At 36.7% G+C, this 15246-nt stretch overlaps 1 protein-coding gene across 1 annotated transcript in view; it reads left to right on the forward strand.

The window, feature by feature from the left end:
- Positions 1-1090: 1090 nt before the first annotated feature.
- PDS5B (PDS5, regulator of cohesion maintenance, homolog B (S. cerevisiae)) overlaps positions 1091-15246 on the forward strand; it is a 53129-nt gene continuing 38973 nt past the window's right edge. The window contains exons 1-5 of the mRNA XM_010185988.1: positions 1091-1217; positions 3314-3517; positions 7731-7817; positions 7914-8011; positions 9132-9258. Of these exons, the coding sequence (XP_010184290.1) occupies positions 1110-1217; positions 3314-3517; positions 7731-7817; positions 7914-8011; positions 9132-9258 (624 nt within the window). The 5' untranslated portion in view covers positions 1091-1109. The remainder of the gene's footprint in view (positions 1218-3313; positions 3518-7730; positions 7818-7913; positions 8012-9131; positions 9259-15246) is intronic.

Genomic DNA, 15246 nt, shown 5'->3' on the forward strand with positions numbered 1-15246 from the left:
TTCTGGTTAGTTTTTATTTCTTATGTTATAGTTCCGAGAAGTTTGAAGTGTACATGGATACTCCTTGTATAGGAGGTCAGGAGGAAGAAAATGCCTGACTTGAAGGTCACAAGTCAGGAAAGTGCTGGCTGTGAGGAAGTGTTTCAAACTTTTAAATAAATAAAAATATCAAGGCAAGGGCAATGAAGTTTTATTTCCTTTTTTTGTTTGTTTGTTTGGTGTTGATTTTTTTTTTTTTTACATCCTTGACTTGTAACTGCCCTGGTACATTCTCTTTCTAATATCTTAGTTATCCCCATCTGGTTCACTGTCTTTTGTATTAGTTGCTTTTATATAAGTAAAGCTTTCAATTTGGCTTCCTTCTCTACAGCAGTGGAACTTTGCGTAGCTTAGGATGGATTAGGTGGCAGTCTGCATTTGCATCATTTGAAAGGGACTGAGAAACCAAGTAACTGAGTTGTTTTTGTAGCTGGCATTTAAGAAGAAGGTGCTGTTGCTTATCTGTACTCTTTTGCTTCAAAACTTGTCTTTATGGCATAGAGGAAAGACTTCCACTTGGTTTGCTCTGTTCCTGTCCCTACTTCATCTGCTGCTTGTCTGGCAGTATAGGCAAGTTAATATTAGTGGTGTGTAATACTTCAGCAGCACTGCTATTTAGACTTCTGGGTAAATTGTGCTCTATTTAATCATTTGGAAAACACAAAGTCCACTCAGATGGCTGTTCTCAGTGAAAACATCCAAGCTGGGTAGGATTTATTATTGCCAAGTGGTGGTAACAGTTTGTACAGTAAAATAAGATTCTTGGTTGCATCTCTGAGTTTGAAGATCAAGTACATTCAGGAATGAGGGATTTTAGCTTTTCTGTTGTGTACTTCTTTAAAGTTTCACTGTATTATGGGACAATCTACCTGAATATTAGAACCATTGCTGTCTGCTACAGTATAGACTACTGAAAAGAGTACATGTCTTTTGTCCAGTTTCTTCGTTGTTTGTACGGGTTTTGTCTGTATATTTCCAGTTGAATTTTGTTTGTGAAAGTGGGACAGGTAAACAAACTCACTAAACAGTGACTTCTTAATTTCTTTCCACAGTTTTAAAATCGTGAAATCATGGCTCATTCAAAGACGAGAGCCAACGATGGAAAAATCACATATCCTCCAGGAGTCAAAGAAATCTCTGATAAAATATCTAAAGAAGAGATGGTTAGAAGGCTAAAGGTTAGTAAGCAAGTAACTGTTTGCAAATTAGTGTCTTTAATGCAGAATTCAATTATCCTATTACTGTATTTTCTACCTTAGAGACTTCTTTTTTTTGTTTGGGCTCTACCTTTTCTATGCACAGAGGAGAAACTTGTGTGTTGTGCCTTCTATTCTGCCACTTTCTTGAAGTGACTTGTTCAAAAACATATTTAAATGAGTTTAAAAACTCACAAATGATAATGAAGTATATTAATTTCAAGTACTACTTAAATTTTCTTTCAGCTTCTACAGTAAGTCAATACTTTTTAGAAAATAAAATACTGGAAATCATAGAGTATCATAATTTTTGAAATAATATGAATGTGTCAGAATACATGCCTTTTATGCATTTGTGCTTTTCAAGCTGATTATAAAACCCACTTTATTCTCATTATTTTAGCCTCTATTGTAATGAAAGTCTTTGATTATACTTCATATTTCTGTCTCCTGAATTTCTTGACCGCTTTATTTGGCCTGACTCTCCAGGAAGGTTGGAGGGATTTGGAGTTAGTTATGTTACTGCAGTTATTTATCTATTCTCGTAGTCCCACAGAAAGGCAGGTCTGCTAGTATTGTGCCTGCAACATGGGTTTGCCCTGTGAAACGGGAACAGATGTGAGAGAGGAACCTTAAGTATTCTCACAGCTGGAAGAGCTTAATTTGGAGTTTTTCTTGAGTAGCTTTAAGTCATTTGGAACTACTGGTAAATGAATGAAAAACAATAAAACCCCAAAGCACAAGGATTTTTTTCCCCTCTCCCCCAGTAACCTCTCTGTGCTTTGGGAACTGGGCGGGTAGAATTCATTATACTGACTAAAGCCTATGAAGTTGAACAGAAGATATTTATAACTTTGTATGAGTGACTCCTAACAGAAGAAAGTATTTGATAGCACTTGCATATTTTTTTCAGCTTGTGAAAATGCATGCAGTTGTTTGGGTTTTTTTTGCCTTCAATGTAGGAATTGTTGCTACCTGACCAATTACAGTAATTTATTTATTTATGTATTTTTTTAAATAAAGCCATAGCAAAGTAAAATAATTTCTCGTGTTTTGCGGTTGTGGGGTTTATTTTTATTGCTGCAGTTTTGGGGTTGGTTTGTTTTTTTGAGAAACTTTACTGACATCATTATTCTTGAAAATTCTCTCTTCCTGCACTAGTGAAAGAGAGAGGAGTTTTGACTTGAATTCTCAGGATTGTGTAATTAAGACTTTATTGTAATTTTGTTAATTTTAATGAGATTTGAACTCCTCAAAATAACTCACATTATGTGATTAATAAGAAGCTGGACAAAAATGCAGTTACTTTTTTCTCCTACAAACAGAGGTGTTTGTTCTCTTTATAATGTAAGAGTTCTCACCAACTAGGAGTTACTAATTATAGCATTTCTTGCTTTTGTTCTATTTAGGTTAAGTACTTGGTGTCCCAGCCTTTTTTCCTTCTATAACTTTAGTCTACTGGATCTTAATGGTACTAATTGGCATTTTAGTCCTGTCAGACAACATGCATGCTGGGCTGCACTGGATTTATGTATGCTGCGGTGGAAAGTGCATGCTCCCCTTTAGGACAGCACAGGGGATAAACTTGTCCCCAGAGCAGTAGTAGAGAAAAACCTGAAATTGAAAGAAGAAAAATTAACTGTAAATATTAAATACTCTTTATTTCTTCCTAAATAATTTATTCCTAATTACTTTAATATATATAATATATAAATATTTTGCATAAAGTCTTGCTATTTTCTAGATTTTTCAGTGAGTGGTTGTAACCGTGAATGCTTTTGTATTTGAGTTGGCCAACTTGATGATATAGTTTCTCAAAAAGATACGTGAAGTACTACATGCAGGCTTTCAGTACCTCTGCTGAGACTGTTTGTTGTATTGGGACAACTGAGAGAGAATTTGCCTGGGTTCTTCCTGTCTCCTGAGAAATAAGACACTGGTTACTCAGATAAGTCCTACTGCATTGCTAGTAATGCTTCTTGTAGAAGTTGCACAAAACCAGAAAAGGAATTTTTCAGTAAGGACCCCGTCACACAGAGTACTTTATTTTATGTACTGATGTCCATCTCTCTTTCTAGATGGTTGTGAAAACTTTCATGGATATGGACCAGGACTCTGAAGAAGAAAAAGAGCTCTACCTAAATCTTGCTTTACATCTTGCTTCAGATTTTTTCCTCAAACATCCTGATAAGGATGTACGTTTGTTGGTAGCATGTTGTCTTGCTGATATTTTCAGAATTTATGCTCCTGAAGCTCCATACACTTCACCAGATAAACTAAAGGTAAATTACATTAATCTCCTTTTTTTTTTCACACGAAGTTTTTAAGTGAAACTATTGATGTGGTTGTTTAGAACTTCTGTTTTCCTCCTTTCCTTCCTAAGCAGTCCAAAGTTTTCACTTGATTCTGGCATGGGGGTATTTGGTCAGGACAAATGTTCATCAGATAGTGATACGTAGTAAATCTTTCAATACCTTGTAGAATTTTGGATTTATATTGAAAATAAATATTTTATTGAACTATCACTGGGATTTGCAGATAGTAGTCTGTTACTTCTGAAATATTTATATATCTATAGCTTTTATCATAACCTCTTGCAAGATAGCTAATTCATTCAATTGGGAAAATACCCCTGCTGTTTTAAATTAAACTACCAAGAGATGATTACTGTATTTTTGTAGATAAAGGCTCTATTGAAACAAAGAAAAAGTATTATTGAACAGAGAATGATTATTTCTGATGTGAATTGGGGAAATTCTGCAATTACAAACATCACTGATCCCACTAGATGGAGATGGTTGATAGAGAAATGCCAGGTTTGAAAAGTCTGTATGCATCTGCCCCATTTGTTTCAGGAAAAAAATAATTTTAGATAAGTTTTGACTTTTGCTTTTTGACTTTTTTTTTTAAATAGAAATCTAACTTTCTTTTGAACTCAAAATCAAACTACTTCCTTTACACAGTCTGAATCTAAAGTGATGAACCAAGTCTTATAGAAAGTCTTGCAGGGGAAAATGACACTGAAAAATGAATACTTTTTTGTTTCCTTGATTTCAGTGTGCGGGGGGGGGCTTTTTTGTGGTGTGTATTGGTATATTTTTCTTTCACAGTCGGATAAAAAGGTGGTTGTGGTGGAAGATACATGTGTTACAGTGGAAGAAAACTCTCAGCTGCTGATCTAGTGGTTGCACTGGAAGTGCTTCATAAGCAGGACAAGCAGTGCATTTTCAACCATAGTACCTTCTTCTCTTGCCAGACATACTGCAGAGATACTTAGGGATTTCTGTTAGCTGTATTGTCTTAATTTTGAATTGTTGCACCTCTGATTACATACTGTCTACCTTCCTTACTGGTTACACCATCTTCAAATGGAGACAAACATGAGCTTTCTGTTGTGTTATATTTAAGTCTGGCTTTGAGGTGTCCTGATTTCTACTTCAGTTTTATACATATGTTTTCCTTTGCTTGTTAGTCTTAAAAGGTTTTTTCTCTCTTTTTCTGCATTGGGCTAACAAATGATAATATTCTTCCTTGAAGAATTTGATCTATCAAATGCTGCTAAGCTTCAAATTTTATAATATATAATATTGGAAGGTTTACATTACTGATCTCATACTTGCAGTGTAAGCATAATACTACTACTTGGATAGAGCTCGGAACAGACTGGGAGCTCCCACTGTCAGCATTCACTTCTGTAACACGTGCAGATCTCAGAATTCAGTTTCTTGGTGCAGACTTCTAAACACGTTTTGAGAAATAAAGGACAAACAATAGAGGCCTTTGCCTGGGACTCTTGAGGTGGGTTTTTGCAAACCCATTTCTGCTGAACACAGCTTTTGGAGTTGCAGGACAAATTCTGATACAAATGTTGAAGAGTTCCCTCCACTTTCTGCCAAAAAGGCAAGAGGAAGGATGTTTCCTCTTTGGTTATAACTTGGCGCTATTTTTGCCCAGTATTTAGTATCATATTCATGCTGCAGCTTTGAGTCTCTTCTAGTATGTTTAGCACCGAAGTTCAAGATGGCCAAAGGAAGTACTGAAAAGGGTATTTTCTTGAGAGGGAAACCTTAAATCTTAAGTTGTGCTCTTGCTTCAGACTCTTCAAATCTCTTTATAACTTAATGCATTGTGCAAGTGAGATGCTGAGAGAAGGCATCAGAATTTCAGGTGTACGCCTCTCATGTGTATCCTCAGTATCAGTCTTACGTTCCTTGCTGAATGTTGAAGGAGCTTTGACAATAGGGATGGAAAATGCCACAAATAGGCTAAAAGCGGAGCTGGAGCAGCATTGTTCTTCTGGCATCTGGAAACTTATCACTGAAGTCCTCAGTCTAAAGCTTAGAGCCCAAATCTAATTTTCTGGGGGAGATGTTCTGATCACTGGTAAGTGTCAGAGAAAACCACTTGGACAAATGGACTGTCTGCCTGACTGGGCTGAAATGGAGATGTTTAAGGGTGTATTTGGTTGTAGAAGTTCAACTCCCTGAACGCATCCTGTGGTGAAAGCCATGGCTCTGATGCCTTCTGAAGCCGTTATGTGGTCAGTTGGTATCAAGACAGCAGTGCACAAAAAGAATTCAGTGTTCTTCCAAAAGTGGAAGTATAGGCACTTCTGGTTTTAGGGCCTGGGCTCTAATGCAGGCTTGCTTTATGGAGTCTGATGTGAAACTGTATTGACCAATTTGCGGAAGTGTTGCAGTTTCTTTGCTGCAGCCAAATTTTGTTTAACACTGTTTTATGTTTATAAATTCCTGTTCAAATTGTATATTCTGTATGCTCAAAAAAGGAAAGAACACTGGGTTATTAAAAACCAGTTATTACTTTTGAGTTTAGTCTGTCTTTCTTCCTTTAAAACAGGAATAGGAATAAATAAATAAAATGAGGAGTAAACTATTACTTTTTTGAATGATGCCATTATTATTTGTGAAGCACTCAGGTGCTAGACATATTGTACATTATGCTATTCATTAATGTATGTAGTAATATACAATACAGTGATGTATTCTTTATAAAAATTAGGAAAATTAGTTTTGATCTTGATAGGTCTTTGAATTGCATTCTGTAAATAAGTGTTGTATCCTGAGCTGTGGGATAAGAACTGAAGATACTTTATTAAATGAACTGATTGAGGTTCATCTGTACAACTAAAGCATAACAGAATAATTATACCTAGGGCGTGAGTTCTAAGATGAAGTAGTTTTTATATTTGGCATTGGTCATTCTCTTGGGTGCTCCCTTTCTTCTTTAATTGAATCTTATCCTTCACTGAGACTGTGTCTTCTAAACTTCTCAGCGCCTTCTGTTGTACGAGGTTTTCAGAGGATGGAACTCATTTTGGGTGGGCTGATGGACTGCTGGTGGTTCAGGCACTTGTTTTTGAGGGGGGATTCTTCAGACTGGCAGCACCGTGCTTGCTCTGTTTTTTTGCCAAGAGATGATGATGTCTTACATAATGTAATTCGTGCTTTTACCCAGAACCACAGTAAGTGTTCAGCTTAATGACTGAAGCTGGATTTTGTGGTTGTGGCCTTAGGAAAAAGGAAGCCCACTCTCATCTTTTGTCCATCTTGTTATTCTTGGGAGGACAGGAGGGGGAATGATCCTTTGAAAATGTTACGGAAAAGCTTTCTAGGCTCTTTCTAAGATAGGTTTTTCAGGGTTTACCGTAAAGTTTTCTTATATTTATTATGGCAACTTTACACCTTTTGGAATTTATTTGATTTATGCTTAGATTGTTAGATGAAATATTATAGGTACAGTTGAAACACTGGTGATAGTATTTCTAAATCTTTTGATTTAATACAGTAGTAATGAATTTCCAGCTGTTAATTATCAGAATGTTAAAAAAAAAATTTTAAAAAGACAATTTCCTGTGTATTTCCATCCTGTTCATAATTGACTGTTTGTTCATTATAACCTGCTTGAATTTATTCTGTGTGAGACTCTGAAAAAGTCTTTTGGTGCTAAAAGTTGATAAAGGAAACAGGAGAAACTTGGTTTATTGGTTTTTGCAAGAGATGTGATCTGCGTTGGTAACATGATGTGCGCAGACAATACACTGTAAACCTGTAATGATACTCCTAGGAAAAATGCATTTGCTTACTGCTTTTTTTCCCCTCTTCTGTTGAAATCAACTGTACTATCATGTAAAAATGTAAAATCCATTGTCCTTCTGAGTAGTCTTTTTACTTCTGCAGCATGTCAACTAAATGCAGCTCTGTTTGTCAAATTTAGTGGTTTTAGTTGGAAAATAACATCTTTTGCTTCATTAGAAACCCTCAACTCTTTAAAGAACCATGGAGCATTTAAAAATTACTCCTTGACATTCTCTGTGATGTTTTTGTAGATCATCTTCTTTTAGACAGTGAAATAGTGTGTCTGTCATTGCTGCGTATTTTGTATGATGTATAATACCACTAATTAAAAAGGGTAATTATTTTAGTTTCGAAAGTTTCATTGCAGTTACATTAAGTAACTATCACTTTTTCTTTTCAGGATATATTTATGTTCATAACGAGGCAACTTAAAGGTTTAGAAGATACAAAAAGCCCCCAGTTTAATCGGTATTTTTATTTGCTTGAGGTAAGCTTATAACTTATTTCAAAATAACTGTTAAATGTAACTCTTCAACTTAATCTTGTATTAACTACTCCTTTTAATTTTTCCTGTTCAACACAGAACATTGCTTGGGTCAAGTCTTACAACATATGCTTTGAATTAGAAGACAGCAATGAGATTTTTACACAGTTGTACAGAACACTATTTTCAGTAATAAAGTAAGTCTTGTGACCCTCAATTATAATATATTATTGCATTATTATGGTAAGATGTTTCTAACCTACATGTTCAGTCTGTTGTGTGACTTTTAGTGTTAACTAGCTTTGTTTTGTAATTCAGTCTAACCAAAGGTAGTGGGAGAAGTGTAAAAAGTTGTAAGTTTTGCCTATTTTAATTAAACAGCACACAGCGCAAATATTCTTTCTCCCCAAAAAAACTTACTTTGATTGTCTTTTACTGTGTTTATTTTATTCTCTTCTGGAAATTGAATGGTCCAATATGCAATTCTAAGGTATTTGGAGAATTATTGCTATTAAAAAGTCAGAAAGAAAATAGCAGACACTGGCAGGTGCTGCTGGAGATGGTCTAGACTGCTCCCCTTGCTCAAACCAGAGTCAGCCTGGGCAGATTGCCCAGGGCTGTAGCCAGTTGGGTTTTGAGCATCTCCAGGAATGGAGACTTCGTATCAGCTCTGAGCAACCTTCCAGTGCTCAATCACCCTTACATTTAAAAAGTTTCTCTTTCCTGTGTTTATACAATATATCCTGTATTTCACCTTGTGCCCATGACCTCTTGTCCTGTCACTGGACACCTCTAAGATGAGACATCTTTACTCCTGACATCAGATATTTAAACATAACAGTAAGTTCCTCCCTAAGCCATCTCTTCTTGAGGCTAAAAAAAGATGTCAGCTCCCTCAGCCTCTCCTTATGTGAGAGCTGCTCCAGTCCTTTACTCGTGCTTGTGGCCCTTTGCTGGACTGACTCCGGGATGTCTGTCTCTCTTGTGCTGGGAAGTCCAGATCTGGAACCAATTCTCCAGATGAAGTCACACCAGTGTTGAGTAAAGGGGAGGAATGTTCTAATGTGCTGTCTTTTTGTGGTAGGGACAGATACCTCTTACTCATTTACTGCAGTAGTAAATGAAGAGGGCGTAAGATTCAAGAATATTTTGGAAAGTGGTGTATGCATCTGAGAAACTTAAGTATTTTGACTTCTAAGAAAACTTGTGACTTTATTATTATATTCCTTGTTGTTTAGCATCACCATAAGGAATACTCTGAGTGGAAGTTGTACTTTATATGAATAGTACACTAAGAAATCTTGTTTTTAATTTCAGCAACGGTCATAACCAAAAAGTACACATGCACATGGTTGATCTCATGAGCTCTATCATTTGTGAGGGAGATACTGTGTCGCAGGAACTTTTGGATACAGTGTTAGTTAATCTAGTGCCAGCACATAAGGTAAGACTTAATAGTGGCTTATTTATTTCTTGTAATTGTGGTTGACTGGTTGTACGTATTCAGATATTTAGATTTCATTGAGTGAATGGCTGTAGTAAATGTATTCCTGTTGCTTGGGTGTTTTTTAGCAAACAATTTTTAATAACCAGAGAATTCAGTAGAGTTTCGTTGCTTTGATTCACTTGCCATAAACAAAAGTATCAGTGGTCATAATAATATGAAGCTTTAATGTCACATGAATTTATACGCAAGTTTTTTGTATACAGTCAATACCAGTACAACTTAATAGAAAAGATACATACAGCCTTTGGAAGGTTTTAGTAGTATAATGCTGTGCTAACAGCTCAAACTAATGCGTTGCCCTGAGTGTGAGGGAAGAAGTTATGACTGCTGATTTATAATTTGTTCTGTCATATTTCAGAAATGTTGACTTGGTGTGATTGAAAGCACACTGGTACATTTTTGATGCAGCTATGTTCAGAAATTCTGGTGCCTGAAGAGCCCAAGGCATGGCTCTCTTTCCTTAATGATGTTTTGTAAACAAACAAAAACCCAACACTCCCTCCTCCCTTAAAAAAAAAACCAAACAACCACAAAGCAAAAACAACAGACAAACTGAGGACAAACTTCAAACTTTGCATGTGTTGTGACACTTAAATGTTTAAAAAGCAAAGAAGTCTGACTTTGTTCAGAAAACTTGCTGGGTCCTACTGGAATCTCTTGGGCCGCAGTGGAGAAGTGGGCATATAAGTTATGTGTGACAAAAAAAGAATTCTGGGAAATTATCTAGGAAATGTGTGCTTGACTGGGTTTTGGACAGTTCTGGCCTTTCATCTGATAGCTCTTTAACTTTTTTTCTGAAGTGGGTTAAGGAAAGTGCTAACTTTACTTACTAGAAACTACAGTAAGGTTAAGTTGGTATTAACTGAGATATTTTTGCAGCTTTGGAATGCTTTATTTTTGTACTTGGATTTTTTTTAATACAGTAGTGTACCTGAAGAAACGCAGTAGACTTTTCATAAGATGCTCTCTGAAATTCAGTAAATAACCAGCACATAAGTAATTTTTCTGTTGACAATGAAAGACTAAATGCTCAGTATAGATCAGTCACTTTTTCCCACTGGAAATGTTTTAGCTGTGTCCTTCAAGGAGTCAGGTACTTTTGTACCAGGACCAAATGGAAATTTATTAGGTAAAGCCTTGGAATACAAGAAACAAAAGCAAGACTATGCAGAATATTTGTTTGTATTTTCTCACTTGTTAAGCATTTACTGTTTCATTGTGTCACCTGTGTTCGACTTGATTTGACTGTACTGTTTTTCTGATTAGTGTTTAATAAACTGATTTTGAGTTGAAAATTTTGCATCCTGTTAGATTTGCTATAGCATTGAAACAATTGTGTTTTATAGTGGATTTAGAGTTACTGACCGAGCATTTTAATAGGATAAGGTATTTGAGTTTTTGCATTTTCTTCTACTTCTGTTCTAATCATATTGGCCCTTTGGATAGGATGCTAGTTTATAGCTTGCTTTTTAACTGAAATAGTTTTATAACTTTAGACCATATTCTGAGTACTTTTACCTTTAATTTCTTAACCTTTTTCCAACTAACAGAAAGAATCTTCTAGTATTTTTGTTTCATTTTAATATCTTTGTAGTGCTTATTTAAGATTTAAAGCTCACATCTAACCACTTTCTGTGGCTACTAATGTCACGTTGGAAAGGTATAATAAATTCAGAGTGAGAATTTTTCCATTTGTGTCCACTGAGCACAAAAGTGCAATGGGGTTAAGTATAAGGTTCACCATAAATTACATCTGTCTTAGCTGACATAGCCATTAAGCTGTATTGACTGTGGAAAAGGGGAACTAAAAAATCAGACTGGCCACCAAAGTTGGCATAATGGCAGGTGTTGGTATAATGATGAGCAGTGAATCCTTATCTATCTGCATTCCTTGAGGCCCAAAAGAGTATGTTTGATGGAGTAGAAGGAGCATAGATTTGTTCCTAGCTCAGGTTTGGAAATGATCAGGCAGAGAGAGATTATTGTAGATACAACAACGGTGTTTGTAGCAAGTGAAACAGGCAAGCTGTGTATTTTTAGTACAGCCAGAAGGAAGGGTGTGCACATGAGAGGATGTGGAGTGCTCCTGTGCGTGACTGTGTTCTAGAAAATAGCGGTACAGCTAGCATGGCTTGGTGTATGAACAGTTGTGTTGAGTAACGCTAGGTTGAAGACCTGAGGAGCTTAATCTGAGTAATTTATCAAAGGAGACATCTCTGTGTGTGTTGGGAACAGAAAGTTCAATCAGCTCGGTTAATTCAGTGCTGTTACCCCTTAAAATCAAGGTAAATATTTTTCCCAAGACAATTGCAGATACAGTGTGCAGTCCTGAGTAGTAAGGCTAATAAGTAATAGTGCTGGCAGAACGGTGAGAAAAAGTCAGGCATAACGTGATGTGCTATCAAACATCAGTCTACCATTGTTAGTAGTCCCTGACGTCGTGTAAGCTGCTCTGGCTCACTTCAGTTTGTCATCCTTCGCACTTGGCCAGAATAAAAGCCGTACTGATGGAAACCTGAATGAAAGTGGCTGATGCTAATATCTCAAAACAGGCATCTTAAAGTATGCACAGGCTTACTTGAGGTAATTCAATAGAACAGTAAACTTAACTTGTCTGACCATGTGTTGAACTCTTAATTTCTTTGATTTTTTTTTTTTCTTCCTTGTGTGGCTTCTATTTTCTTCTTTTCTATGAAGTCTACTGAAATTCTTTCGATATGTTAAGAGGGAATTAAATAAATAGTGAACTAAACCCAGAAAAGACCAGAAGCAAGGGAGAAGTAGTCAATATGAAAAGGCAAGAAATGTTAATAGTTTTCCCTTTAAATTGTCTTTTTAGATTACAAAGCATTCATGGCAGCACCTGTAAATAACTTCGCTTGTGCAGTGTGTTAGAAGGCAAATAGTACTTTATTTCCTTGAGTGTTTGCCAGAGTGATCCATTTTCAGCCTCAGAAGTACTACAAGGAATGCCACATTGCGCATCCCACATGCTTTACGTGCTTATCTTTTTCAAAAAGTGATCTTGACAGTTAAATTCCTAACTGTCTCTACCAGGAACGTGCTTAATAATTAGTGTTATCTACCTTGGCAACACTTCAGTTGAGCTTTTTCTTTGTCACCCATCCTTAAAAACCCTTTTCCTTCTCCCAGCAGAACTGGAGAATCTGTCAAGACCATTTTGCCAAGTGGTCTTGGATACAAATTCTGCTGCCATGCCATTGATGATAAGAGTAAAATCGAAGACCTTTTTCAAAGGCCAACAAAATAATATGTTAAAATGTAACATTTTTTGAGAATATTTGCTCTAGATGCAGACTTACCATTTGTTTTTACTCCTAAAGTTATAAAATTAAGGACTGGATTGATGCTAGGTAGTCACCCTTTTTGAAGAAAAAAATAAGGGACATGCGTTTGGTTTGTGGCTGGTTTTGTGTTTTGTGGTGGTTTGTTTGTTTTAAAGGATGAGTGAAAATTATTTCACTTTTAATTTCTTTGAGCTGTGTTAAATTGAATATTGAGAGGCAACTAGAAAAAGTAACTGAAAAAAATCGGTGTGTATGTATTTCCATCCCTGCCAACCCCACTGTAGCAGTACAACTGATTTTCGGCTCTGTGGCAAACTGTTCTGGAGAGCGTTGTCTATGTAGACACAAAAATGTCTGTGCTGTGCTGTCGGAGGAGCTGCCACTGCTGCTTGTGTCTGCAGTAGAAGTTTGTCAGCCATTCTAGAGAATGTGAAAAATGAGTTGGCAGGACTCCTAACATCTTCCAGAAACCTAAAAAGCTTGAAATGCTCACAGTATACACATCAAAATCATGGTAGGAATTGAGACAGAGGAGAGAACTTATGGTTGATGAAGATGGTCTGTCTTCAAATATTATTGCTGAAGGCCTTCTAAGCATTAAAAAAGTCATCTGTTTAATAGCATTCTTTTCTGAAAGAAAACTGGAGGGTTTTATTGAGGAAAAGGTCTGTGGCATCCTGTAAGTCTGGTTTAGATGCCAAATGTAACTTCTCGATCATCTTGCAGAAGATCTGTCTTCTGCCTTTTCATGTGTTCTTCTTTGGCTTGTCCTTATCAATCAATACTTATTTCTGCTTTTTCCTTCAGAATGTAGTAATTACTGATGATTACTTTAAACAGTGTTGCCAGCTGATGGCTGTAGTTACTGCCCAATTCGGGACTCTCAAAAGCCTATCCCTACTGGCTGCTTATGTGCTCTTAGAGGCATCCTGATGAGGATGATTGTCCTCACCAGGGAGGGCTTTCAGTCATTAAAAGGTCCTGAAATACAGGTCATTTTTTTTCTAAATATATAAAAAGATTGAAGAGAGGATAATGATAGAAGTGTTTAGATAAACACAGAGAAGAAATTTTTTAAATTAGGTATTACCTTATAAAATGTCTCCATAGGTGAAGTTTAAGGTATCTTTATGGCTATTAAATTAGTTAAAAAGATAGGTTTGACATTTTGTAAAAAGATCTTTGGACCTGTTTGGTCATGGCCTGGGTTGCTCCTGTTGTCATTTCAACTAAGGCAATGCTGCTTTTTCTAGTTTCTACTTTTGTCCTGAAGCTGGAAAAGGGAGAAGAAAACTTGTTTGTTTTTAAGACCTTTTTTTTTTTTTTGGCACTGTTGTTTTCAGAAAGTTTGACCTGTTTGGTCATTTTAAGGGCCCTGGCTATCGACACAATTAAATCAAGTGTGTGAGGCGTGAAAAAATATAGTAAACTTTCCTTAACCACTTGTGATCTAGACTGGTTTTTTCCTCTCTTTGCAGCTTTTTTAGATAGAATTAAATGCAATGTGAATACATTAATCAGGGTTGCAAATAGCTACTTCTAGCATTTATCTCAGCAAACATTCAGGCGTTAGGAGATCTTTTGCCTGGCCTTTAGTGGCTTAATGTCTTAGAATGAGAGAGTGAGGGGGCTGGGGTTGCTCAGCTTGGAGAAGAGGAGACTCAGGGGGGACCTTATCACTCTCTACTACTACCTGAAGGGATGTTGTAGTCAGGTGGAGTTCGGGCTCTTCTCCCAGGCAACTTGTGACAAGATGAGAGGGCATGGCCTGAAGCTGCGCCAGGGAAGGTTTAGGCTGGATATTAAAAAGCACTTCTCACAGAGAGGATGGTCAGGCATTGGAATGGACTGCCCAGGGAGGTGGTGGAGTGACTATCCCTGGAGGTGTTTAAGGGAAGGCTGGATGTGGCACTTAGTGCTGTGGTCTAGTTGATGTGGTAGAGATAGGGCATAGGCTGGACTTGATGATCTCAGAGGTCTTTTCCAGCCTCAATAATTCTGTGATTCTGTGAAACTGGAATTAATGTGAATCAAAACTGATCTGCCTGGTGGAACTCTGCTGTGCTGCCTTGTTTTCTGTGCAAATCAGATCTTGCTCGTGATCTGCACATCACTTTTACCCAGGTGAAAGAAAGCAGTTTCTCTGTTTTGGTGGCATCGAACTGTGAAAGTCAAGAAGGATGAGAGCAGGAATTACACGTCATGCGTTCCTTGTTACAGTTATTTGCGCCTTTTACTTCCTGAATGATCATAACTCTAGCTCAATAACAGAAAAACAAATGCTACAGGTGGAAATGGTTTATGGGTTTGGTTTTTCTTTTTGTGTTAACCATAAAGAGCAATCAAGCATTCAGAGCCTTCACTATTCTGGGACATAGAACAGCTGTACATTTTTATAAAGACCGCCAGTGGTGACCCTTGTATCTTGACTAGAAAAGGGGAGATGTTACCGTCTTGTGTAAGCATTCAGCTGTCTTTCTAGAATTGAGATTTTTATCCTGAAGTATCTCTGAGTAAAACAGATACTTCAGGAATGAATCTTCATATTCTTTTGACTTCAGTTACCTAACTTAATTCTGTCAGTAGGGAAGTCAAAGACATCTTTTGTTTAATTTTA

This window comes from Mesitornis unicolor, unplaced genomic scaffold (genome assembly GCF_000695765.1).
Source record: "Mesitornis unicolor isolate BGI_N332 unplaced genomic scaffold, ASM69576v1 scaffold16416, whole genome shotgun sequence".
Taxonomy (NCBI): Eukaryota; Metazoa; Chordata; class Aves; order Mesitornithiformes; family Mesitornithidae; genus Mesitornis; species Mesitornis unicolor.